General features: G+C 49.2%; 1 protein-coding gene across 2 annotated transcripts in view; it reads right to left on the reverse strand.

The window, feature by feature from the left end:
• LOC144150040 (microtubule-associated protein 1 light chain 3 alpha-like) overlaps window positions 1-25,717 on the reverse strand; it is a 56,818-nt gene that overhangs the window by 30,787 nt on the left and 314 nt on the right. For both annotated transcript variants that reach the window (XM_077681837.1, XM_077681838.1), the window contains exons 2-3: window positions 21,955-22,246; window positions 20,088-20,204 (exon numbers count right to left, since the gene is read on the reverse strand). In XM_077681837.1, the coding sequence (XP_077537963.1) occupies window positions 20,088-20,204; window positions 21,955-22,090 (253 nt within the window). In that variant the 5' untranslated portion in view covers window positions 22,091-22,246. The remainder of the gene's footprint in view (window positions 1-20,087; window positions 20,205-21,954; window positions 22,247-25,717) is intronic.

Below are 25,717 nucleotides of genomic sequence, written 5' to 3' on the forward strand. Positions count from 1 at the left end.
AACAAATCTTTCAGTTCGGGAAGGTTTTGCCTACATATACTTATTGTGCAATAATAATTGAAACTTTTGGCCGGGAGGCTGAATCGACGAACAGACAGACAGACAGACAGACAGACAGACAAACAGACAGACAGACAGACAGACAGACAGACAGACAGACAGACAGACAGACAGACAGACAGACAGACAGACAGACAGACAGACAGAACGCACAGCCTCTAGGGTAGTGTCAAGAAGAACCGTGGCGATCTCGCCCAAATTTCCGACGCTTGTCGCGGCATTTCAAGAGCATTGATGACGAATGCGTCAGCTCTTGGGAGGTGACAGGTGTGACATTAAGGGACAAGAAGAGAGCGGATTAGGTTAGGGAACAAACGCGTGTTAAGGACGTATTAGTGGAAATTAAGAAGAAATGGGCGTGGGCAAGGCATGTAATGCGAAGGCAAAATAACCGGTGGTCATTAAGGGTAGCAGAGTCGATCCCTAGAGAAGGAAAGCGTGGCAGGGGGCGGCAGAAAGTTAGGTGGGCAGATGAGATCAAGAAGTTTGCGGGGATAAATTGGTCGCAGTTAGCACACGACCGCGATACGTGGAGATCTATGGGAGAGGCTGTTGATTCCACGTGGGGCGCGTACAAGCAAGGCGCCTTTGCCAGGTTGACTTCGCGAGTATCATTAAAGAACCTCCTCGCGCCTTCATCCTTCCACTTTGCCGACACTTTGAAATTTGCCGATAAACCAGCGGTAACCTAAAAGAGAAAAGGGGGGCAAAGTCCACTTTTACCCTCCCGAATTTTTGTGGTAGTAGAAATTTGGTCCCCCACGGCACCCCGGCTCCTGGAACGGTTAAGGCCGCTTCATAAAAGCGATGACGTAAAATTCCTGCTGAAAAACGGTGCTAGTTGCCCGGGGAATTCCGCAACAAACAATGTCCCCTGTATGTCGGGGTCCTAGCTATCGAGCACGGTCTCTCACTGCTCGCTACTGCCCCCAGTTTGCGATGGTGGTGGTAAGAAAAAAAATGACACCATCTTCCCGTAGGGGAACCCTGAGTAGTATGCGAAGCAGCCATGGGGTCGACTGAAGTTCCCATTAGTTTTCAGTTCGTCGTTTACGTTGACGTTCAGCTTCGCGGGCCTTCGTTGCATAAGTAGCTTCTTGACGTAGTTTGAATGAGCGAAGGACATAAGGCTCGTTCGTAGCACATGCTCCCGTCTCTGTTTGTAGCGCAGTAGGACGAGCGCCACGTACCTCCCGTTGCGGCCAGAGAGTCGTGGTATCGAAACCGGGCGCCGCCTAACTATTTCTTTTTATAGTGGACTGCGCTGACATCAGCCCAAACGCTGACGGGGCTGAAGAGACGCGCACGCGCAGTAGAGTGCGGACGGCGGACGACAAGGGAGGGAGGGACACAGCCCCGAGCACGAGATGCTTGGCATCTAATAACTGGGGCAGCTTTGCACCAGTGGCGCGAATACTGGGCTAACAGCGAAGCTGGATGCCCCACCTAGCTTGTTCTTGGTTCTTTCGTGCCGTCTCCTTTTTTTTCGTGTTGTCGTCGTTAGCCCCCAAAGAGCAATGAACACTCGGTTATTAAACTATGTAGAACGTATTGTCTTGTTTACAGTACCAGTCATTTGTCTCGGTATTGGACCGTAGTCGTCACATCTGTTCTCGAGTAGCGGTGGCATTCGCGCTGCGCTTCTCCTTCAGGAGTGACGCTCTTTTTCTGTCGCCCCATCTCTCTCTTCGTCGGACACTCGGCTGTTGCACCTCAAGTTTAGAAGAAACCAGCTGAACATGGAAACAAAGGACCAAATGTTAACAAAAATTCCGCCCATCTTCCCGCGAGAGAACCCTGATGTGATGCGACGCATCGGGGGGTTCAATTGGCGTTTCCGTTGGGTTGATTCTCTAAATCGCGTGAAACGTTCAGCGTCACGTGCCCGTCGCTTCGCAGCCTTGTCTTCAGTTGAAGTAACGTTGCCATCAGCGTTTGGATTAACGCTGATACTCGATTGTGTCAAACCACTCGCTGACGGGACTGTTGCTTCCATCGCACTACATCGGAAAAAGCAACGGAGTCGTCGTCGTCAAGCGAAGCACAAGCAAAGTCAAGCGCAGTCAAGCGAACGCACTTGACTGAACCGGTGCAGCGCGCTCACCGCTTTATATTCAGCACTTGAAGGAGAGGAGACGAACGGAGGAGAGTTGCGCATGCGCAGCGAGAGCAAATGTGAGAGAGAAGCGTCAGCGAAGCGCGCGCAGAGGTTATGATAATGAGACAGAGAGAGCGCGTTGCACACAGCTATTGGCGAGAAGAACGGAGGAGAGTTTGCGCATGCGCAGGTGGTGTGCGGACGCCGCGACAACGACAACGGAGGGACATATCCGAGAGCAAGAGATGCGTCGCATCTAAAACTGACAGGGACAGGGACATTGTCCCTGTCAGTTTTTATTAGTATTTGGTCCTTTGTTTTCATGTTAAGCTGGTTTCTTCTAAACTTAATATGCACCAACTAGGCCAGCAACAAAACCTCCTGTGTTTCACCTCGCACGGATTTCCAAGCTTGCCGCTGAAAGTTTTTTCTGCCTGGCATGCCCGGATTGTTTCGTTCGCAGGCGTTCACATATCTCCCAAAGTGGGCCTCGTTAGCACGCGCTAGAACCGGCGCCAACCGGCTTTGCGAACTCGGCGCATGTAGCGCGAGCTTTTCTGTGCTTCCAACTTTAGGCGCCAACACACGTGAACTGGCGAGGGGAAGGGGAGGCGAGAGATCACGCCGCGAACGCTGGGGAGAGTGGTCTCGAAGGTCGAGCGGTGCCGGCGCTCGCGATGACGTCATCGCGGGGCGAGGTTTTCCTGCTCACGTTCGCCGGCCCCACGCCAGCTTCAATAGCATCGCTGTTAACATTATAACCCCTTTCCTCCCGAGACAGCAGTGAATGCGAAGCTTGACCTCAGTGAAATGAAAGCGACCAAAATCGAAGCACAATGACCACAGAACGAAAACACTTCAGCAAAAATCAAAAAGCACTGACCGAAATAAACCGCAAAACAACTGATCGAGTCCAAAACAGAACGCTTCATTTTGCTCAGATTTACCGGAACGCAAATGTTTGGTGCAGCTTGTTCTAGATCATTCTGCTATTACCGAAAACGTTTACGTTCTTCAATGGCTGTGGGCTTTATCGAGGAGCGAACAAGGCGCGGCCTACCCATGCCGCGCTAGAAGGTGAACTGCCCGACGGGAGCGAGTGATCGCACCTGCGATGAGGCGGGATGCGAGCGACGACGCTGATTGGCTCCCATTGTTGCATGGTATAGCCCGAAACTTGTGAGCGCGTGCCCGGGTCAGCTGCTAACGGCGAGCGAAAGTTGCGCCCGAAGAGCAAGTACTAAATCTATAAGCTCCAACAGGGGCCAGTCAACACTTTATTCCTTGCCAATCCCCCGAGTGGGTACGTGCCTAAAACTTCAAAGAGATCATCATCATCATCATCATCATCAGAGAACGTGAATAAAGTTGTGTTTACCGCAAGGGGTTTCAGCGTACGCCAACACCGACGGCGCAAGTCAGCCATTACAAGTTTCGCTTGAATAATTGGTGGCACTTAGGTCCACGTAACTGCTTTTAATGAAATAGCGTAACTGAAACGGCGATGAGTGAATCGCCAGTGATCATTCGGCAGCAGCTGTCCTTATCCCTGTCAAATTCTTTGCAGTAGACACATATATGTCGGGAGCGGGCATGTTCAAATCGCCGCTAAATGTCAGTGAATCTCGGCTAAGACGGCATCTGCCATCGCCATTGGCCTGTCCCCTCAGATGGGCATGTAACAAGTACGGTGACCATTCGGAGCTGCGCACTGCGATTAGAAATTCCATTCCCAGATAGGTGCGACCCTTTGAAGGAGGGCTCTACCCGTTTTGATTTCATGCAGGTGGACGGTCCTTTTGGGAGATATGCAGTGCTTCCCCAATTTAAGGGAAGGTGTTTCGAGCCCCATAAGCTTTTCGTTGGGAGCCCGAGGGCCGCCTTATACGCTGTGCGCGGTGTGCTGCTGACCTGTTCCTCCTCTTGCACGCTAAGGTAGGGATGGGGTAGGCTATAGGCGACCAGGGGCGGTCTTCTCGAGTTTTGCTCTTTTGCGTCCATTTCAAAAAAGTCCCTTTTGGCGAGCCCTGATTGGCTAAAAGCAAACAACCGGACGTGACGTAACGCATCACGGCAAACCTACTGCCAACCTTCTTCCATGCTGCCAACGTCCACTTCTCAACCGGAAGTACGTCACGATGAAAGGGATGCCAAAGGGACGTTTTCAAAAGGGACAGTTACGAGAATACCGCCCCAGGCTGATTACCAGAGCTGTTATAATTCGCACTGTCGCTTCCTCTTCCAGACTGGCCTTCCTTTTTGTGATAACTTTGTGGTAATTTTTGTTGTTTGTAAAGTCTATTTATTTTTAAGTTTATCGACGGTGATGTTCGCTCTGCCATTACTATGAAGGATCATTCCGAGGATTCATATAGGAGCTCAGCTAAAAGGTTGAAAGCTGGTCAGCTTGTCGTTTAGCGCGTTTCGTGATATCACGCACTCGGCAACGGTAACCCAACAGCCCAGAACTGAGCAACACTATTGCAAGGAAACTCCGTGGAAAGAATTGTACTAAAAATGCATTGAAAAAGCTTTTCAATGCATTTTGCAGCATTCATTTAATAAATAACATTCGACATTCGCTTAACTGCCGCTATATACGCCTCGATTCGCGATCGCTGCGCCGCCTGCCGACGCTTCTCCGCGGCGTTCACGGAATTTGCGTTGCGTGGCTGATAGGGGCTCGTGCAGTGTTTTGGTTCTGTTTCGCTTCTTTTCGAATTTCCGCGCCATATAAAACTTGTTATGGTGACGTCTATGGGCAAAGAGTACGTTTAGGCCACTTAAAAAGCAGCTGCGTCTTCGTGGAGTACTCGAACGCCAACAATAAGAGCTATCCGGGGACGCGGTTCTGCGCTCTTCGTCGCCGCTCTTCCGGGTGTTGGCGACGGCAGCAGCACATGACCACAGTCACCTCCGAATACTTAGGAGCAAGTGGATTCTACTGTCGCCGCGTTTAGATCTGGTACTGGTGCAGCGGGAGGTAGGTTTCGTTTTGCAGCGCAGGACAACGAAGGCAGAAAAGAAAAATATGTTTCGGGAATGTCAATGCCCAATCCCGGACAATAACTTATGCCTTTTATAAGAATATAAGCCATGCGAAAATGTTAAGTATATTACAAGGCCGTGCTTTGTTAAATATGCGTCCACTCAGGCCTTATATCAAGAACCAAGGAAAGTTAATGAAACTACGGAAAAATAAACGCTGTGCAAATCCGGAAGAAACAGAATAGCTATAACGGTAATGAAAAAAACCCGGTGCAGCTTCTAATATGCTGAAGACGTTCGCGAAACTAAAGCCAGGTAGGAGTTTCACCAGACAAACTAGACGCGAAATGCACTGCTATTTCGAAGGACGTGAGCAGGGGGTGGGGGGAGGGGAGCTGTGTCCAAATGCGGTACGAAATCAAGCAATGAACCTTTTAGTAATCACACACACAAATCTAGCGTTGACTTTCCTTTTGTTTTTCAACTTCAACGAACAGCTGATCGTTCGGCGGATGCATTTCTGGAAGTATTATACACGGTAGGCAGTTCACAAGCAATGAAAGGAGTCGTTGGAAGAGTATGGTATCTGATAAGGCTCTCTAATTTCAATTTCTGCTTTATTCTGCAGGCTCCCTGTGCCATATGACGATGTTTCGAAGAAGCGTTTAGTCGCGGACGCGGATTATATTCTAAGCCCGTCTCCGCGCTGCTCGCGGAGGATATATTAGCAGATGAATGTTTACAGGCGCTCACCTCACGACAAGACGACCCTTTGTCGTGGGCTGATCCCCCAGTATAATTCTGCATTATCCATCGTACTTTCGTTGAATGTTCGCGAAATTAAGACACACTGGCTTGTAAATGGTAGTGATCAATAAATGAGGTATGGTATTGGCAAACGTAACTGGCGTGCTGTCAGGTATGAGTGCTCCGCTAGATTATGTAAGCGCACAAAACCGATTTACATCGTAGTGAATAGTAGCATGAATATTTGAGGAAACGCTGGTTACGGAGACACTGTTAGTAAATTTAAGGGCAGTGTAACTACAACCAGCTCCATATGCATACGCCGGTTCCGCGACGCTGGCCTGTGAAACACACCTGGAGCTTATGCAGGGCGAATGTGCCACACTAAGATCGTGTCAGGAACATTTACACTCACGTGAACACACCCCATTTGCGAACAGAGTGACTGCTCCACATAAACATGGATTTCCAACGCCCAGAAACGGTAAATCTCTGTCGCGAACGTGCCGCAAAAGCAGCGGCGACAGTGGGAGCGGGACGGAGACACCCGCTGCTGCTTTCGAAACGGGCCGCTAGGGGGATTTCGGTGGCACCCATACAGGCAGCGCTCGAGGTGTATACGGTGTCCGAGTCATCGCTTCAGCTTCTGGGAAGAATTTCCCGAATTATTAACAAATACTGCTGGAGGTTGTGCCAAGTCCTCGAAATGAGAGCAGGAAATAATGAGGGAGGGGGGGGCAGGAATTTGGCACGCACAAATTCCAGCCGAAGCTTCCCGTTTTTCTGGCAGTGTTCTATTCGGGGAAGAGAGTTAAACTGCACTGAAGAGGAAAACTAGACGGAGCAATACCCTCTCCTCGGCTCCACCACCTCGCATGCACCGCTTTTCATTTTCAAGGTGTTCTGCAAGCACTGTTTTGATACGCTGGAGTTATTCAGGCCACACAACAACTGTATCTCTCGCTCGCGGACGTCTGCACTGAACAACCATCGCGAAGGGCTGAAGGGGAAACATAGATACGATAGATGAATAGAAAGGTATTGTATGGGTATGCAAAACAGGCCTCAAGGTTTTCTTTTTTCGTGTCTACCTCACACTGGCGCGTGCCGGCTCTCTTAACTGTCCACCGTATCTCTGAGCAGGCAGGATGCAAAGGAGAGGAGGGGTAGGAAGGCCGTGTATCAGTGGAGGGTTCATTAACTAGGGCAGCAGATACAGAAAGAACAGGTCGGTGGTACTTGAGTGAATGAGGTGTGCTAACCCCGCCATTGTGTGGGAAAAAGTGTGTTGCGGATGGGATGATATTTGACCCGGTACGGAGGGCTGTCAGAATATTTACGGACTTTATTGAGAGTATGTTATCGGACAAGTCGGAAAAGGTCTAAGTCGCTGCAGCATGTCTTCTTACGAATCGTACGCTTTTAAACTATAAAATGTTTTGTGCCTTTCATGTCCTGTTTTAAGTGACGAGAAATCGGTGGAATAACTATGCAGCCTCGGGTACATTGGAGACCAGGCTAATTTGAAGTGCAATACAAATCGCCACACTTTCCACCACTGGAAAATCTTCTAAATAACTGCAGCATTGTAATTCTCCGGACTGTTTGGTAGGAAGTTCTGCGTCTTCAGTTTTTAATCATGGGTGCGCAAAAAACAATGCCGTTGCGGTTGATGTACATTGAAGCGAGAACTCTCTGCCAAAGCCCGCAAAAGGCGTGGGCGCAACTTGAACAAGGTGGAGAACCTTACGTTTTTGTTGCTGCCAGCCGTCACAAAACACGCGGCAAAACTCTCTTCGTCATCACCCCACCCGGAGCGAGAACTACAATTCCCGAACCTTAGCGGACCACCGACGCTCTATGAGTTTGAAGAATCCATCGTTGGGAAAGCCACAGAGTCTGCAGGCACACGGGTGCGCGTTCATACGCACCGACCTGAAGCGCGTTCTAAGCAGTACACCGACAACACTGAAACCAGGCACGGCTACCTTGATCCGCCAGATAAGTTTCCGGCACACAAGCAAGAAATTGTGTCTCGTGTACTAAAACAGGGACATGAAAGGAAATGGGGCATTTTATGGTATCAAGCGGGATAACTCCCCAGGTCTGACCACGTCATGGCAGGCCGTCCATCTGTAATTTTTAACAAGGGCAATGTACCAAGGGCTTCGGAAAAGGTGCCCGTAAGGACAACGCCAAGAGCGCAACGTTTCTTACCCCTTCACGACACTATGACAGCATAAAAAATACTCTCTCATGATGCGAAGCCGCCCAGATTCTTTTTCCTCATGTAAAAATCTCGACATAAGCATACGGCAAGCTTATATATTATCACTAGGGCTAACCCCGGCGACTTCCGCTGCTAAATTACTACAGATGGGAATTCATAACACCTGGGACGAATTTGGAGAGGCAAATCATGTCAACCAGATCGAACGGCTCAAGCTCTCACACACTGGCTGTCACCTCCTCCGTCGCCTCGGCTGCCAACTACCTGTCACCCTCCACCCCCGCCAACGTATCCCCTGGAACTACGCGATTGCATCTCCGTCGCCCCAATACCCAAGAATATGCACCCAGTTCAGAACCAGGGTCGCCGACAAGCCCGTATCCGAATGCTTCTCCAGATGCTTCAAGTCAAGCCACGAGACACCCGCTACGTTGACGCCGCCAAATATGCCGATAAACCAGCCTTCGCAATTACAGCAGTAGACCACCGAGGAATTGAACTGACTTCCGCAACAGTAATTGGCAACGACTCCACAACTGCAGAATAAATCGCAATAACCGTCGCAGCCACTACATCTCAAGACATTACCACCATGGTCACAGATTCGCAAGCTGCCTGTCGCCGTTACGCCGCCGGTCACATTGCTCCATTAGCCCTCCGCATCATATACACATCATCCCTAACCCCTCTTACCTCTACATTCTCTGGACCCCGGGACATGAGTCTCTGGAGGGGAATGAAGCGGCTCATGCTGTAGCCCGTGCGCATATCTACCGGGCGTCCCCCTACAACACTGCAGCGACACCGTAGGAAGCGTACCATTCGGTGCCACAAAAATACAAAGACATCCTCGAACACTACCACCTCGAACGCCACATCTAACATCCGCCCCATGACAGGTTTACTAAGGAAGTTGCCACCACCTACCGCCGCCTTCAAACCAACACATATCTGCATGGCACCCTCCTCCACGCCATCCACCCCACCTCCTAATCCGCCACCTGTAAGCACTGTTCCTAACCCTGCACACTCTACACATAATTTGGGCGTGCTCCCACACACCATCCCTCCCCCGTATCCCCTCCCCCAACTATGAGCAGTGGGAAGGCATACTAGCTAGCCCGGACCCCGGCGATCAGCTTCGGCTGGTTGAAAGGCCCGCCTGGCAGCGACCGCCCAGGGACTTCTCGACTGAGAAGACCCCCCACTGCCACTACTCATGAACTAATATAGAGATAAAGTTTATTACTCCTCCTCCTATCCACACCTCCGCACCCACAAGCGAATCGACAATCTCCCTGCGCCAAGTGCTAACAATGCCCACAGAGTGGTGACATATACTGGCTCTGCAACCTACCCACATTTCTGCCACCCCTTTACAACACCATGTCACACGATGAATGGCTACCACCTCCGTCTAGGACGAATTGTCCGCTCTAGCTGACAGTTCCGTCCGGAACACTGGCCTCACGGGACGTCGCTACTGGGTCATGCGCCTTCAGTACGAATTCAATTTTATCCAATAGTTTAGTCTGGAGGGCAAAAAGTCGCAATATTCAGCGATTCAAAGTCAGCTCTTCACCTGTTGTAGCGGGGTATAGCTATAGAAAATACCTGTCAGCGATTCCTAGCTCTACTAAAGCGGCTCAAGCATGAAGGTTTCCCCGTGCAATTCCAGTGGGAATTGCACGGGGATACCTTCCAGTCGCACGTCGGTGTATAGCGGGAAACGAACACACTTCCAGCCTAGCCAAGGGCGCCTTATCATCTACAAGGGTGGTGCAAGCGCGACGCGATTTGCAACGGATACAGAAACCGACCGTTCGCGAGCACTTTAGGCAGCTGTGGCGACCAGTCCATCAACCAATCATGACGAAACGCGTGAAGAGAGCCGAAGCCTGTCTGTTTCACTGAGTAAAAGATACTTAGCCCGTGCAGCAGCTTGGCTACACAAAATCAACATTGTTTCATCCCCTGTGTGCCCCGTGTGCATTGTGACTGGTGACAATGATCACCACATTATGAAATGCTCCAAAACCAACCTTGAGCGGACGAACGTTTTTCGTGATTTCCAGAAGGTAGGAGTGCCCCATGCTACATCGGAGGACATTATTTTTCGTAGGGACCACTGGATTGAGCGAAAAGAGGTGTCTCGTCTCCTTCTGGGATTTTTGCAGTCCACAGGTGGTGCGGTGACGTTGCGTGTCTCTGATATAATATTGAGGACGATTAGGCGGTGCAATTGCCGGTAGTTATGCAAGGCTAAGTCCGCTTCATCCAACAACACATACTGCAACTACTACTACTACTCTTGGGTTTCTTAAGCGCTTAGAGTCTTGTCTGGTCTGAAGCGAAATTCATGTCAATTTCAATGTGTTCATTTCGAGCGATCCATGAGAGGATGAAAGCAGACGATCGGATGGGCCGCGTCACAAGCAAAGTGGGCGTCGGTTTCTGTGTATGGATTCATTGATTGATTGGAGGGTTTAACGCGCCCACGCAACGAAGGCGATGAGGGGCGCCGCAATGAAGGGCTCCTGATTAATTTTGACCACCTGGGGATCTTGAACGTGCGCCGAAATCTCGAACACGAATGCACTTTATAAGCGACCCCAAACCATCCACCGCCGGCGTCGGCGGCTGCGGCGGCGTCGGCGTCCGCAGTGCTCCTCTATATTTAAGAAAATTCCCCCGCATTTCCCCGAGGGGGAGAATGTGAAAGTGCGAATGCACGGTTGTCGGCCCGCTTGCGGCGCTTGCGCTCGGCTCCCGCAGCCCACCGCCTCGCCGCCTTCTCTTCCATCTATTCCATCGGGTTTGTAGTATCACGTGTACACCACGCAGTTATCAAGCCGCTATAACGCCGCTGAATCGCCAACGCACGCCGCTGACGACGTAGTTTGAATGCGTTAAAGATATAAGGCCGTCACTAACACTGATATCAGCGTCGCGTCCGTGGCTTGGTCGGTAGAGCGTCGCGCTGCGGCCGCAAAGTCCTCGGATCGAAACCTGGCGCCGGATTGTTTCTTTTAAGTGCATTCGCACTTAAAAGAAACAATACTTAAAAGAAACAATCCGGCGCCAGGCTTGGTCGGTAGAGCGTCGCGCTGCGGCCGCAAAGTCCTCGGATCGAAACCTGGCGCCGAATGCACTTAAAAGAAACAATCCGGCGCCAGGTTTCGATCCGAGGGCTTTGCGGCCGCAACGCGACGCACTTAAAAGAAACAATCCGGCGCCAGGTTTCGATCCGAGGACTTTGCGGCCGCAGCGCGACGCTCTACCGACCAAGCCTGGCGCCGGATTGTTTCTTTTAAGTATTGTTTCTTTTAAGTGCGAATGCACTTAAAAGAAACAATCCGGCGCCAGGTTTCGATCCGAGGACTTTGCGGCCGCAGCGCGACGCTCTACCGACCAAGTCACGGAATGCACTTAAAAGAAACAGTCCGGCGCCAGGTTTCGATCTGAGGACTTTGCGGCCGCAGCGCGACGCTCTACCGACCAAGCCACGGACGCGACGCTGATATCAGTGTTAGTGACGGCCTTATATCTTTAACGCATTCAAACTACGTCGTCAGCGGCGTGCGTTGGCGACTCAGCGGCGTTATAGCGGCTTGATAACTGCGTGGTGTACACGTGATACTACAAACCCGATGGAAGAGATGGAAGAGAAGGCGGCGAGGCGGTGGGCTGCGGGGGCCGAGCGCAAGCGCCGCAAGCGGGCCGACAACCGTGAATTCGCACTTTCACATTCTCCCCCTCGGGGAAATGCGGGGGAATTCTTCCCCCCGCTCTAGCGATCTTCGTCTCCCGTTTCGCTCCTCCCAAGATAAACACTGTAGAGCGCTGTAGAGGTTTGCTCAAGCGAATTCAATTTTGTCGCATTCCACTTCTCGCGCCATCTACTAAGACATTTTGCTATTGTTACACTTGGAACACTGCCAATTGTTTTCAAAGCGTATTTCTTTTTATTTGCTGTCGCAAAAATCAAACTTATAAAAAAAAGTAACAATGCGAATGTAACGTCTCTATTGCTTTTCGCCTCCATCGGCCGCCGCGGCAAGGAATCGAACCCGCGACCTGTATGTGATTGTCATAGGCCTCGCAAATACAATTACGTCACGGGTGAAATCGATGCAAAATTTAAATTTTTGAAAGCGACACGGCTCTAGCTCGTGGAAGTTATCCCCATGCTGGCTTTGAGCTTTCAGAAACCGGATACTGCGGACGCCCTCAGAGGCGTCGAGCTGGTACCGGTTTACAATCTGATTCTACTACAATATGGTGGCGTCGTCTGCGCAACGAAGCTCTAAGAATTCTGATGGAGGACATCTTAAAAGGCAGCGCAGAAAACAAAACAAAAACATCCCCCTCGCGAGGGGCACGATGAAATGCAGAGCATTTCTGCGGGGGGGGGGGGGGGGTGCCTGCAAGTCGTATGGATTACGTATTGGTTGTTGTTGTTGTAATTGTTGTCTTCCAGCGTAGACTAGACATTGTCGATGAAGTCGATGGTGAAACGTGCCGTGAACCCCCTGCCGCGGCAATGACGCAACGTGGAGCGGCTATGACGCAACGTGGCGCGGCTATGACGCAACACAATCCAACACAATCCACTTTAATCCAATCCAATCCAAATCCAAGCCAATCCAAGCCAATCCAATCGAATCCAATCCAATGCCCCTCGCGAGAGAGTGTTATAGCGCCGAAATCGCCACCACGCGAACGCGTGATGCTGACGTCACGATCACGCCACAGATGTTAGCGACCGCAGCGCGCGCGAACGACATATGTGGTTTAAGCGCGAACCGACCGCGGCGAGAGAGCGCGATGCGAGCGCCCCACCTGTTCTTGCGCGCGAACCTAACGCGGCGAGAGAGGGTGTTGCGCACGTCCCCACCTGTTGTGCGCCCGAACCGAACGCGGCGAGAAAGGGCGTTGCGAGCGGAGAGAAGGCGAGGAGGACGCGGGGGAGAGGGCGCACCTCTGGCCGACGGTTGAATGAGTCAAGGATATAAGGCACGTTCGTAACCTTGCGTTCTGTGTCGGCTTTGTGGCTCAGTTGGCAGAGTACCGTGCACCTTGCGTTCCGCCCGCAGAGTCGTAGGATCGAACCCTGCGCCGGCAAGTATAATTTTTTTATATAGTGTAGGGGGAGCGATGCGGACGCGGTCTACGGACGCCAACGCGGGTGACATCGTGAGTTACTGCAATGCTCTGCATTTAAAAGAAATGGCCGCGTACCGGCCCACCTTGCTGCAAATGTCGTCTAAAGACGACAGTCTTCTACCGTTGCTGCCACGCAAAGGCTTCTCTTCTCCCAATCACCCACCTCTTACGCTTTCCTCATCCCGTCCCACTTCTCCCACGATAAACACGGTGGTTTGCTCTAGTCAATTCAGTTTTCGCGCGCCTTCTGCTCTGGTGCCATCTATTGTAACTTTCCGTTACTGCTGCGCCGTGTTGTCTAGGCTCGGGCGCGAGCTCTCTTTGTTTGTTAAGTTAAAATATGGTTTTCAAGCCATAAGTTCGGTGTTGGCGATAAAACTACCAAGCAAATACGGAGTGTTCATGAGCGCATGCCTCACGGCGACTGCCGAGTGTTCTCGACACGCGCACAGGTTTTAGCAAAAAAAAAAAAAAAAAAACAAAAAAAAACATTATCGCTGTCGTCAAGCGCTACCACGCATGTAATGCCTGGCATAAGGAACACGACGATATCGATGCATATGACGATGACTGCTACTAGCACCGTGCAAAGCAACGACGAAACATGTAAATAAACAATTTCAAACGTGCACAAATGCGTGGTGATGTGTCCTTCAGTGCTCACATATAAAGAAACCCTGCATCTTCGCTATGATCCAAGCCTTGCTCGACTTATTGCAAGCTTCTCCAGTTCAGCTGGTGGAAGTCTACAATGCTGAGGATGACTTTGCATCCACCACTCGCTTACTACACGATTACTAGCACCGCAACTATGCAAATAAACAATGATACTGAAACTTAACTATGTGTCCGGGAATGCTCACCCACAACAGCTTTGCCACTCATGTCTTGCGCGTCAGTGCAAACTTCCCTGAATTTTCTATAATTGTTTTAGAAAATGCCAAGTGGCAAGCGCACATCTATTTTCAAATTGTCTAGTATGAGTTGTACATTGATGTTTTGCCTCAAATATGCCTGATGTTTTCTTTTTTCTCAACAAAGTTGACAAGCATGAGCTATGTTTCCAGATTTAGGGGTTTGGAAAGGTTTTTGCTATATAAGGTCCTCGTTCCAGAATTCTTTTACCTCTTCACCGTGTGGCTGAATCGAGGGAAAGACTGGAATACAGACAGGCAAAAAGCCCAAGGAAGACTATCGCCTCTAATGCACGAGCCTAGCAAGCAGACAAGACTGTAGACGGGTCTCCTGCGCTGCCTCTGAAGGAGCTCAGTTACCACCAACTCGTGAAAATGCCAATTTTTGTGACGGAGGAGCCATGCGGCCACGTGCTCTGCGTATTCTGTCATGCCAGTACCATCGTGGCTTTTAAAGGTGCCAAAGACGTTTTTTAACACGAAAGTGTTTTATGCTGGGATACACCAAGATTTCGCTGGCGTCATATCCGTCACGAAAATGACGTCACTACAACGAACACAGGAGAAACGGCAAAGTTTCATTGACGCGGAGGGTACTGCCTTCTAGCAGATGTGAAGCGAAGTAGAACATCATGTCGCTAACGAGCGCCGACAGTTGGCGCCTTGATGGCGTTTGTATGGTAGTTTGGACTGTGAACGCGTAGCTTGGACCATGAACGCATTCGCGCCTTCACGGCACAAGTTACGAACTCTGCCTCTTGCGTTCCACAAGCTGAGCTCGTCGCAAGGCAACCATCGGCCGTACACGCCACGTAGCAGGACCGAAGTGGTCGCACCTTTGTCGCAGCGACCCGGCAGCAGGACGTGGCTCGCCAAGCAACACCGACCTGCAAATCATGCTCCCTTCGCTGCAGATTTCGCTGCACATTTCACTTTCCTGTTTTACCGATTGCTACGATAAAGGAATCAACCAGTTTTTATTAACCTAATGCCCCCCCTGCCCCCCCCCCCTCCCCCACCTCCCAAACCCCGCAAAATGCAGCGAAAAACTGTCAAATTTAGCGCTACAGGGACGCGATACGGGCAAGAGTAGCCCAATAGAGGTCGGGACGAGAAACATGGTTATAAGTGGTCACTGCACGTTAGCATTCAAGTGGTCAGATCAAAAGTGGTAAGAAGTAGAGACCCCCGACAATCTCCCGTCATGCTTTCCTTGTCGGCGGTGACTTTGGCCGCCAATCGTGCAAACAGTATCTTGGGACGTCATAGAACAATCGCTTGATTGATTTGATTGATTATGGGGTTTAACGCGCCGACGCGACGCAGGCGATGAGGTGCGCCGTAGTGTAGGTGTCTGGATTAATTTCGACCACCTGGGGATCTTGAACGTGCGCCGAAATGTCATACATCGCAAAGAAGACGTACATATTGTACATCTCGTAGAAACCGCAAGAAAATGGCTAAGGAGATGCCACTGCTTCGTATGTATTTTCTTATTATCTCCTTTATTTTTTTGAAGTTTGCGTTAAAGTTTGTGTCATCGTTACCGGGACAAAACATTTTTCAATGTGTTAACTTTATGAACTCTTTAACGCAACGAAAATCATCGTATCTCCTGCTAAGAGCTTAGTTGCGTGAGATATCAGCGGTCATGTGCTTCACCCAAGTTTTGTCTAACATGGATGTAGCAATCGATGCGTACATCAGCGAAGCAAATGCTTTAAATTTCTGGAATATGTTGTGGGCACGCATAAGAGAAACAATTAAGGGCGAGGCCAAGAGCAGTTTGTGTATATGTGAATTTATCTGTGGAGTTCTCATTTTGCATTACAGGAAAAGCAAAATCAAACGGTGGGGGAAAATACGCTTTAGTGAGCGCTTCGCTAAACACCCTGTTCGATGAGGTACTTGGATATTCGAGCCACAGAATCCAGCAGCCTGTATAGTTCTTTCCTGTAGTGTGCGTGCATTTCTCCCAATGAAGTGCGGGACCAAGCGCATTAAACGGATAAACATAGGCGCACACGATATCTCTTCAGTTCGCTTCGGCGACATTAATGAAAGAAACACATTGGAATCGAAAGAGACCAAACGGCGCTGGTACAGCGCTTGACGACACTGGAGCGACCGGGAGAAAGTGCTCCGATCACTGCTTGAAGATGTGGAAAGGATGCTTGTGACTCAATGCAACCATAGGAACTTTGTAGCATAATTTTGAGCTGTCTGTTGTTCTAGAACCAGCCGTATTTGGCCCAACTTTTCACGAGTCCGTGATCACACTCTCACCTAAGTTTATAGCCGATGTGCAAAACGTGTGTCAGGGCTTCTTCAGTCGCGTTTATATAATACACCACGTAGCTGTTTGCGCGTGCTTTCGAAATCGGAGCTGCCCTGCTAGCTGGCCCTAAAGCAGACCTTTATTATTATCAACGCTCAGGATGTCACCTGTGCTTCATTGTTAGCTGTGTTCCGCTATCGTGCAACGCTCTATCATAGTCAAATAACCACTACAACTTCGTTATCTTAATTACCAGGTCCCGCGGCGTATGGGCGATCTTGCGTTTACCGCGTCCTCTTTAAACAGCCGTGGCAACACCACCAGAACACACTGCCCGATATGGCACAAGCGCACGCGGACACTTCGGGTGTTTTTTTTTTTTCTTAGCCTGCTTCGAGGCACGCCACATTGGCGTGCTGTTGCGGGGGTCATTGAAACGTATAGCGATTGACAACTTTCCCGCTTCCGTTCATTGTGTCGGCAAAAGACTTCGTCCGCGCTCGCAATGCGTGCTAGGAGCAGCATTCTTTTATCGCGTTCTGGTCAGCTTCCCACGCGCTGGGGTGATTGGAACGGAGCCTTTCTTTGTTATCTTTTTTTCTTTCTTCTCCGGAATCGTGATTTGGTGACAGCGGAGACGAATGACCCAGACCAGCGTCAACCGCCCGAAACCGGAACGCTCCTCGTGCCTTGCGCATAACGCTGGGATATGGAATGCGTTTCTTTGGTGCGTCTGTTAAGCCGAAGTTGCTTTAAAGGGAAGCCTTCAATGTCTCGCTGATTACGTTCGGCGTCGCGCCAACACGCACTGCAGGAAAGCCAACTTTACACAATGGGTTTCACGAAACCATGATGTTGATGATAAGAGAAGGCACATCAAGCGCTTCAAGAAAAAGTTCACGCATCTCCACGAAGTGAATAATGGCGAGTGGGCGAAGCGCTGGGGATCGTTCTTACCGTAAGTCACCCGTGGCATTGCCCACTCGCGCATGTAAATGATTGACAACGCGTGCGTGCGTATATACAATCCCAATCCAATCCAATCCAATCCAATCCAATCCAATCCAATCCAATCCGATACAATTCAATTTAATCCAATCCAAATCCAATTCAATCCAATCTAATCCAATCCAACGCTTCTCGCGCATGCGCAACACTGTGTACACGGATGCCAAAGCACGGACAAAGAGAGGTCCTAAGGTGCCTCGCACCTGAAAGAGCGCTTCCTGTTGTCGGAATCAAACCTGTATCACTGGCGTTATGAAGCCGACGTCTATCCGATTGCGCCGTTCGTACATGGTCAAAGTAGTTTGGATCCGGGACTTTGACTCAGGTTGCATGGGAGGGAGAAATCTTCGCGTTTTAACCATCTTTCTCTTAAAAATTGGTCCCATCTCCCCGCGAGGGGGACTCGAGTAAATGCGTCGCATAGGGGGTGGGTGTATTGCGTTAACGTTTAGTGTTTGGGGAGTTGGTGGTAGTGAATGCGTTGTATCAGCAGCTTCTTGACGTAGTTTGAATGAGTCAAGGATATAAGGCGCGTTCGTAGCCTCCCATTCTGTGTCGGCTTTGTGGCGCAGTGGGTAGAGCACCATGTACATTGCGTTCCGCCCGCAGGGTCGAGGGATCGAAACCAAGCGCCGGATAGTATTTTGTTTTATACAGTGTAGGGGGAGGGGTGCGGACTACGACTACCGACGTCAGCGCGGGTGACATGGTGAGTTACTGAAATGCTCTGCATTTAAAAAAGGGGTTTCGATTTTTAAGGCGCCTTGTTAGAGTTCTGTGTTACGATAATATGTCCGATATCTAGTTGCGGCAGTCTTCTACGGCAATAAGTTGCGCCGCTGTCCGCCTTGTTTACGGTGTTTTATTTTCAAGAAATATAGAAGACACAGCTGCATTTGAGGCCACTGCTTTACGCACTACGATAAGCACGCACCGAAATTGGAAGTTACCAATGATTTAAAAGCGCGTGAAAATCTCGTGCGCTTACGCAACATTTTTGGTGCGGTCACGTAAGGAAGCATGATGCCGGGAACGCGCTCCGTAGCTGCGCTGTTTACTGTTGGAGGTTATTGTCCCTAGAGGCGAGAAAGAGAAGAAAAGCTTCAAGGAAACTACTAGCAGACATTCTCGGATGTTGTGTAATAATTCTGGACGCATTAGCCACTCTTGATCTAACTCGCTCTACGTTTATCTAGGCTCTCTGCGACGCCATTTTTATCCCAAACAGCGTCCGCACGAGCACGCTTCTGCGCAGCGCACGGAAGCGATGTGGGAAAAGCAGTCGTTAGGGACAGCGTTATTCTGTGCGGGCTTGAATGCCATACACCGAGCCCATTTAATCTCAGCTTTGCTAGTAGGTTATTGCGCTGCCGGAAAGATATTATTTCAAAGATAATATCAGCGAGCATGCGAAGGCCTTATGGTCTTTTATTGATTAGGAGCGAAGAGTTACGTTACGGGCGGATGATTGAGTTTTAAATGCCGAGCATTTCTTTAACTCACGATGTCACCCGGGGTTGGCATGCCTCGGCGTCCGCAACAGCCGTTCCAGGTGCGCTCTCTCCCCCACTCCTCCTCGCCTGCTCTCCGCTGCTCCTCGCGTGTTCTCTGCGTGCTCAGATCGCGTTCAGCAACAGGTGGGGCGCGCATGCGTCGTAGTTTGGCGCGGGAGCAACAACAGTTGTGGCGTGATCGTGACGTAGTCGTGACGTGGTCGTGGCGCGGTCGGGCCGTGATGGGGCGGTTCTCGGCGTTCGCTCTCGCTGTCAATTTCTTTCGAACCAGATAAAATCGGGTATATGCGCCCCCCGAAAATGCTCTGCATTTGACCGTGCCCCTCGCGAGGGGGATGTTTTTTTCTTTTTTTTACAGCGGAGCTGTCTTAACCTTGAGTTCAGTCCGTGCCTGGCGTCGCTCACTGGACGCAACATTGTCGAGAGGAGGAAAATGCGAAGGCCAGGAAGTGAGAGGGAAAGTCAAGAGGAGGCGAGGAGCCTACTGGCGGGTGTGAGGAGCGCGCGTAGCGGTGCAGTTTTTCAGGTGAGGGGGCGCACGTCGGGGATTGGCGGCGATATGACGTAAGCTCTGACGTGCAGGTGTTCTCCTAGTTGAGAGAGACGGCGTACGCTCGGTGACATCAGTGTCCGATCTACGGATAAGATGGACAGACCTAAGAAAAACCAAGTTAAGGCTAGTGAAGAACACCAGCTCCACTGTTTCTTCAGTCTTGGCATCGCAATTGAGAAGGTGCCGCAATTTTTTCGAGAAAAGTAGCCGTACGATACGTACGTATTAAAACTCGCAGGGGACGCGAGTTTGGCTGGTGAAGCGTCAAAACAGTCGAACTTTCGCTGCTTTTCTGGCCTTCCAAGGTGGGGAACCGGCAAGTTAGTGCTTGCAGGCCACTTATCACGATCAACCAAGCGGAGTTTATGTCCCCCTACGAAATTGTTCGGCCGGGAGCAATAGCTCAGTGCGGGTCAGTCAACTTTGTTCACGTATAAAGCGCGTCTCAATCACGACGTCCTCGCGGCTTCCCTCCCATAACTTAGCTCTTTCCTCGGATGTGCAGCTATGGAGTTCGGAAGTCAGACTCACCGGCCCAGGTCGTCCTGCCCCGCATTTCTTGGAGAGGCCTGCGTGAGAGGCTGTGATAGCCGGAGTCGTCCAAATCGCTCGATTGCAGGAAGTTGGAGTACGTAAGTGGACTCCAGCCTGCGTGAAAAGAATCCATTGAGAGTGCCAATGAACGAAAACGCGAAAACCAAGCTCTTTTTTTTTTAGTTGTGTTATTAAGTGAACGTTTAGCAAAGTCCAGTTGTCGTCCCCTAGGTGCCGTGACAGTACATTCACCCTTCATCTACAACGAAGCAGGGGGCCCCGCAACATCCGGATTCTGAAGCAGAGTTCCACAGCGTGTGTATGTTGAAGACCTCTGGCCACGAGGGGCCACGACGTGATAACATTTCTTCATTGAGGAAGGCATCTATAATATTTCGCGACGAAAAAGTTGAACTTAGCACTCATTTTTGAAGAATGGATACGAACATAGAGCGTAAAGACACACGAGAGCAATGACCCATCACTGTCACGTAAAGCGTCATCGTGATCCTAGAAGCGTTGCGCGCACGGCCGTGTGTGCGGAGGTTGTCCTCCCTGGGACGTCTGCAGAACATTGTAGTTTCGGTCCGACGTCAAAAAGACAAATCACTCCGACACACGTCGTTACTAATTTCCCAATGATTTGGGAAGAAGAAAGAAAGGAAAACGCAAGCTTTGAGTGTAAAATAAATTAAATATTGCAAAGTACAAGCCAGAAGTCGAGAAGCACCGCCTTACTGGGTGAACCTTGACGGGCCAACCGGGTAACGAGCACCGGGAAGAACGGAGAAAGCCGAAGAGGATGATAATGAATGAAACGAAGCATTGCGGTGTGGCGAAGCTTGTGGCGCTGGTGTATACCCTCCTCCTGTACTTCTCTAAACGACTCCCTGAAGTTCGATCTTGAGGGCTTCTCATAATCTCCACTTTGTATTTACTAACTATACAGAACGTTTTTTTTTGTGGTACACCAATACGCGTAATTCGCCCTGAAGTTCACAAGGGAGCACCTAAGGAACATGGTCGAAGTTAACCGGAACCATTTTCCCCTGCACTTTCTCCCCTTTCCTCCAACACTTCTGGACCGCTATCTTGAAAAAATAATTAATTCATTCATTCATTCCACTCTGCGTTTGTTACTTCCAACTTGTCTAAACATGCCAGTCAATTGCAATAGTTTCAGAAACAGCATCTTTCAATTTCACCTCTATCGCAAAATACAGGGTGCGCTGGGGATTTTAAAGGGACCCTGCAACACTTTCTTCAACTTTGTTCTAAATCCCTAATGCTTTCAGAATTTATTCAACAAACACTACCAGTACTTAGAATAGAATGTCAGAAAATACCTCAGCCCAAAATTACTGCTCTATGCCCATCAGATAACCTAGAAACTGGCTCAAAAGATTTTTCCTCTTTCGCAATCTTGGCATTCTCGGAGCGCTCGAGTTGCTTCATTTGAGTGATGCAGCTTCCAATGGCCGGCATCCTTTCAGTTGCGCAGTGCACACCGTCGATGGTCGCTTCTAAAAAGCCGTCACAAAAGCAAAGCAGAAGCAGCTAGGCAGAAACGGATCTGCTGTGACGAGCAAGTCATGCAGTGCCGCTCCGTGCTGACTATAACTACAGTTCCCACAGTGTTTCCAGCCGCAAAGGAAAGAGTAAAGTGTTGCGGAGTCCCTTTCAACAGACCGTTCCCTCCGTGTTTTCATGTACGGACGCTACTGCAAACTCGGCGTATATGCATGTCACCAAGGGCCTCGTCGTTCAACTTGAAGCCCTGCACTGTACCCTGCTGCGTCATGAAAGCAAGCACCATTTACAACCGTTGTTACTAAACAAGAACGCAGCTGCTACTTTCGCTTACATTTGTAGCATCTGGAGCCGTGCCGTCTGCCGCTGCTCGCTGCTGGGGAAGCCGTCCTGAATGGCCAGCCCCGGCAGACCAGAAAGCCCGTGATAACCGTGTCCGACTCGCGTTCACTTCGATAGTGGCGGGACATCGTTGGCGCCCTTATCGTCCACTACGCTGTTGTTGCCTCTTGGACCCGGCCGTGTGTCGTGGTGGGGGAAGGCCGGCCCTCTTCGAGCAGTTGTCCGAAGGAACACCGGGGAGTGCTTGTTACACTGATACGGGATTTCCGGTCATGGGAGGATGTCTGCGTGAAAGCGGTTGACAAGAATACGAAACACTCAAAATTACATTGGAAAAACCAAACTTCGGTGGAAAAAGGAGAAAGAGGCGGCTTTTGTCCGAAGAGCATTACCGCAACTGCGGCAACAGCAGAAACTATAAAAGGAATCTGCTTGGTGATCTGGGCTAATCGTACGCTACCACACAGACGAGACGAGTCGAAAAAATACGGAAATCTCAGAGTTACATTTTTAAAACACTGCCATCCAAGCATGGATGAGTGAAGACATGGCTACTGTCCGAACCATATTACCACCACTCGGCCAACAGAAAAAACAAACAAAAAAAAAAACAAAAAACATGCAAAGAAACTGCTTGATGACATGTGCCCTAAAAGTTTGGCCCTAAAAGTTTGTGCTAAAGGTTTGATGAAGCTAAAGGATTGGCCCGACGAGTCTCCTTCCGGGAGTTTAGACTACGTCAATTTGAACTCACTTGACAACTGATTCTAGGGCTTATATGAGGGCTTGTAGGGGTGCCACCTTCTCTCCTAGTGCTATACTGCTTGTCATTGAGCGCCTGTTCTCTGTTTAGGCCGGTCGTTCCTGGAAAAGTTTCTCCCACTGTGGTGGGGTTTTCTCTGCTTGATTGTTTGCCTCTTGTGCTGCTGAGAGCATTCGTCGAGTACGCAGTTTCTTCTCTTGTTTTGTTTTGATTCGGCCTTCGCAATTACTGATGGGACCGCGGAAGCATAGCTTGGCAACCGGCTTAGTGTTATCTTAAGTCTGGCGACGTAGACAGCTAGCTGTTTGTATGGCTTTGAGGAAGGAATCCGGTACCTTCGGGATCTTTATCTGTCATCGATTTCGTCACGTCTGTTTCCTTGTCTGAATACGCGCCCTTGTGAGGCACTACGGCTGACGTCAAATGACTGTTACGTCGTGTTTACCAGCTCCATTCGCGATTTGCTGTTACGTCTTGTCCAAGAACAGGAATAAACTGCCTGGAACGGGATAGGCCGGAAGCTCGAGGCGAATTAGATAAAGTAATCTTGTTCAGACGGTGATTTTGCACCAAATATGCTCAAGACGTCACACAAAATAATTGGACCACCTTCACTAATGAGATGCGAACACTAAGGAAACAGCGGGGCTGGTGGTCGTCACCAGCTTTAACTTGGCTTTTCTTAAGTCCGCCACTTTCTTAAAGGAGAGATTGTTGAAAAACGAATCTTTCTCCACGCAAACTGAGTTAAATCAAAGTACGAAATCCACCATCTTAAAGTCCAAAATATAAACTACCAAAGTCCACTTCAACTCAGCTAAAGTCCAGAGCCAACGCCCCGCTACTAACCTAAAAGAAACGGTGTGCTCCCCAAACGCGATTATAGTACAATGCATTAAATATGTAATCAAGGCTCAAACCAGGAAAAAATGATCACTCCTCTGTAGATTGCAGAGATGCCATCTTTTCTGGGACATTTTTTTGCAGCGAGCACTCAAAAAAAGATATGAATATCAAGCATTTCTCAATCTGATTTTTGCCATTCGGCTGTCCTGGTGAGCCACCCTGTGACATGATTGTTTTGATTGGTTTGTACAGACTGGGGCGATGACGCATATGTGATAGGCATCCTGAGCTACCAAGATCAACAAAGTCATATTTCAGAGAAACTGTGGCGTTTGTACATAGTGTGCATAATTCGTACGACCAACCACCTGACCGGTTCATTCTTTTCAACGCTTGTGTGTGTTTGCCTGAAATTTGATGGAATTGTGCTTTTCCGTAACTTTAGTGAATTTCTTTGCTTGACTATGCAGGGTCCTCGTACTGTTATGTTCGAGCTATTTTTCCGTCTAATAAAGAAAAAATAAAAAAAAACCAGCGCATTCGAATAAGAAGCCGGTTTCGTAATGCAAGCGACCCAGGTTCGATTCCGACCACGGCAAGCGTTTTTTTTCCTTGAGGCGCGCACCCACAACACCTGCTCGTGAGCTTTTTGCCTCCCCGCCACTTTCCCTCCCATTTCCTAGCCTAGCATTTACCCCCTCTCCACTTCGCCGAGCGGAATTTTCTGTTAACGATGCACACGGATAGAAGAAAGCTTGAACTGCTCCGTTGCTAAGAGAAAAGAAACGAAGCAATAGTGAGTGCTAGTAATTAAACTATGCACCATTACCTACAATATATTATAAGTTCAGCAAATAAGATAAAACATTTTATCACGCGTGGGAGTACAGTTACTGAATAGCGGTATCTAAGTATCTAAACAGACGAGCGTAACGACGATATATATATATATATATATACATATATATATATATATATATATATATATATATATATATATATATATATATATATATATATATATATATATATATATATATATATATATATATATATATACAGACAGAAGACTCCCGTTAAGACGAACTCGAAGGGACCTTAAAAATTTGTTCGTATTACCAGAAACTCGTCTTAAGGGGAGATTTTTTGCATTGTGGACGTACAACAGAGCAAAAATGTTCGCCTTAACCGAGTTTTCGTCTAAACGGGAGTCCACTGCATGCCAGAAAAAGTTTCTGACTATGACGTTGAACGCACGATAACAAAGTCCCAGGGACAATATTACGTTTCTTGTGACGTTTCGGCTGAGTACCGGTCGAGTGCCGGCATTTTTAAAAGATAGAATTGTTTCACCCGCAGGCGGAGCGAGAAAGTGCTGCCCCAATCGTGTAGGTCAGTGCCTACACTTTTAGGGACGCACTTGCTTGGTTTGCCTACGGGGGAACTGTATATTTAATTTCTTGGAGGAATTTTCGGGCTCCGTCCGCGGGAGAAAAGCATTAGGCCCTCCGGCCATGTACGGTTGTTATCTTTCAGAAAGGCTGGTCCCCGACCGAAACTCCAGAGTAGATATTGCTGTTTTTTATTCCGATTTTATTATCGTACAGTCTTTGTCAAAATTTTCTAGGTCGTGCTAGAAGAGCGCCGACCACAAAAAATCCAAGGTGCAAGCTTGCCTCTCGAGCGAGGCTCAAACGTTTTATGCCAGAGCCAGAGAGCTGGCGAAAACACATTTTTTTTTCTGACTGCCATAAAACATTTTCGTCGTAGTTAAGCATTATGCTTTTCGTAAAACTCTATGTGCTCCAAAAACAATTCAATTCATCTTCTATTTTCCAGAAAAGATTGTCTGGATGGTCGCCCTGGCTAAAAGCTGAGAACAAACAGCTTGACTGGGCCCAGGAGACGGTTTCAAGGCAGCGGCAAAACAGACACAAAGCGTGATAACACACACAGTGCGTGCTGCATCAAAAATTGAAAAATAGGAAAATACCTGTATAACAGCATTGTAGTAATACAGGAAGCTACTTACAAACTTTATACAATGCAATTTACAACACTTGCAGAGAATATAGAACAGATACGAAGAGCTTTTTTAGACTTGAACGTAAATCAAGATAGCTGCGTAACACAAATAAACAAATAC

Source organism: Haemaphysalis longicornis, unplaced genomic scaffold, assembly GCF_048455015.1.
Source record: "Haemaphysalis longicornis isolate Haplotype H1 unplaced genomic scaffold, Haemaphysalis longicornis Haplotype H1 scaffold_8, whole genome shotgun sequence".
In the NCBI taxonomy this organism is placed as follows: Eukaryota; Metazoa; Arthropoda; class Arachnida; order Ixodida; family Ixodidae; genus Haemaphysalis; species Haemaphysalis longicornis.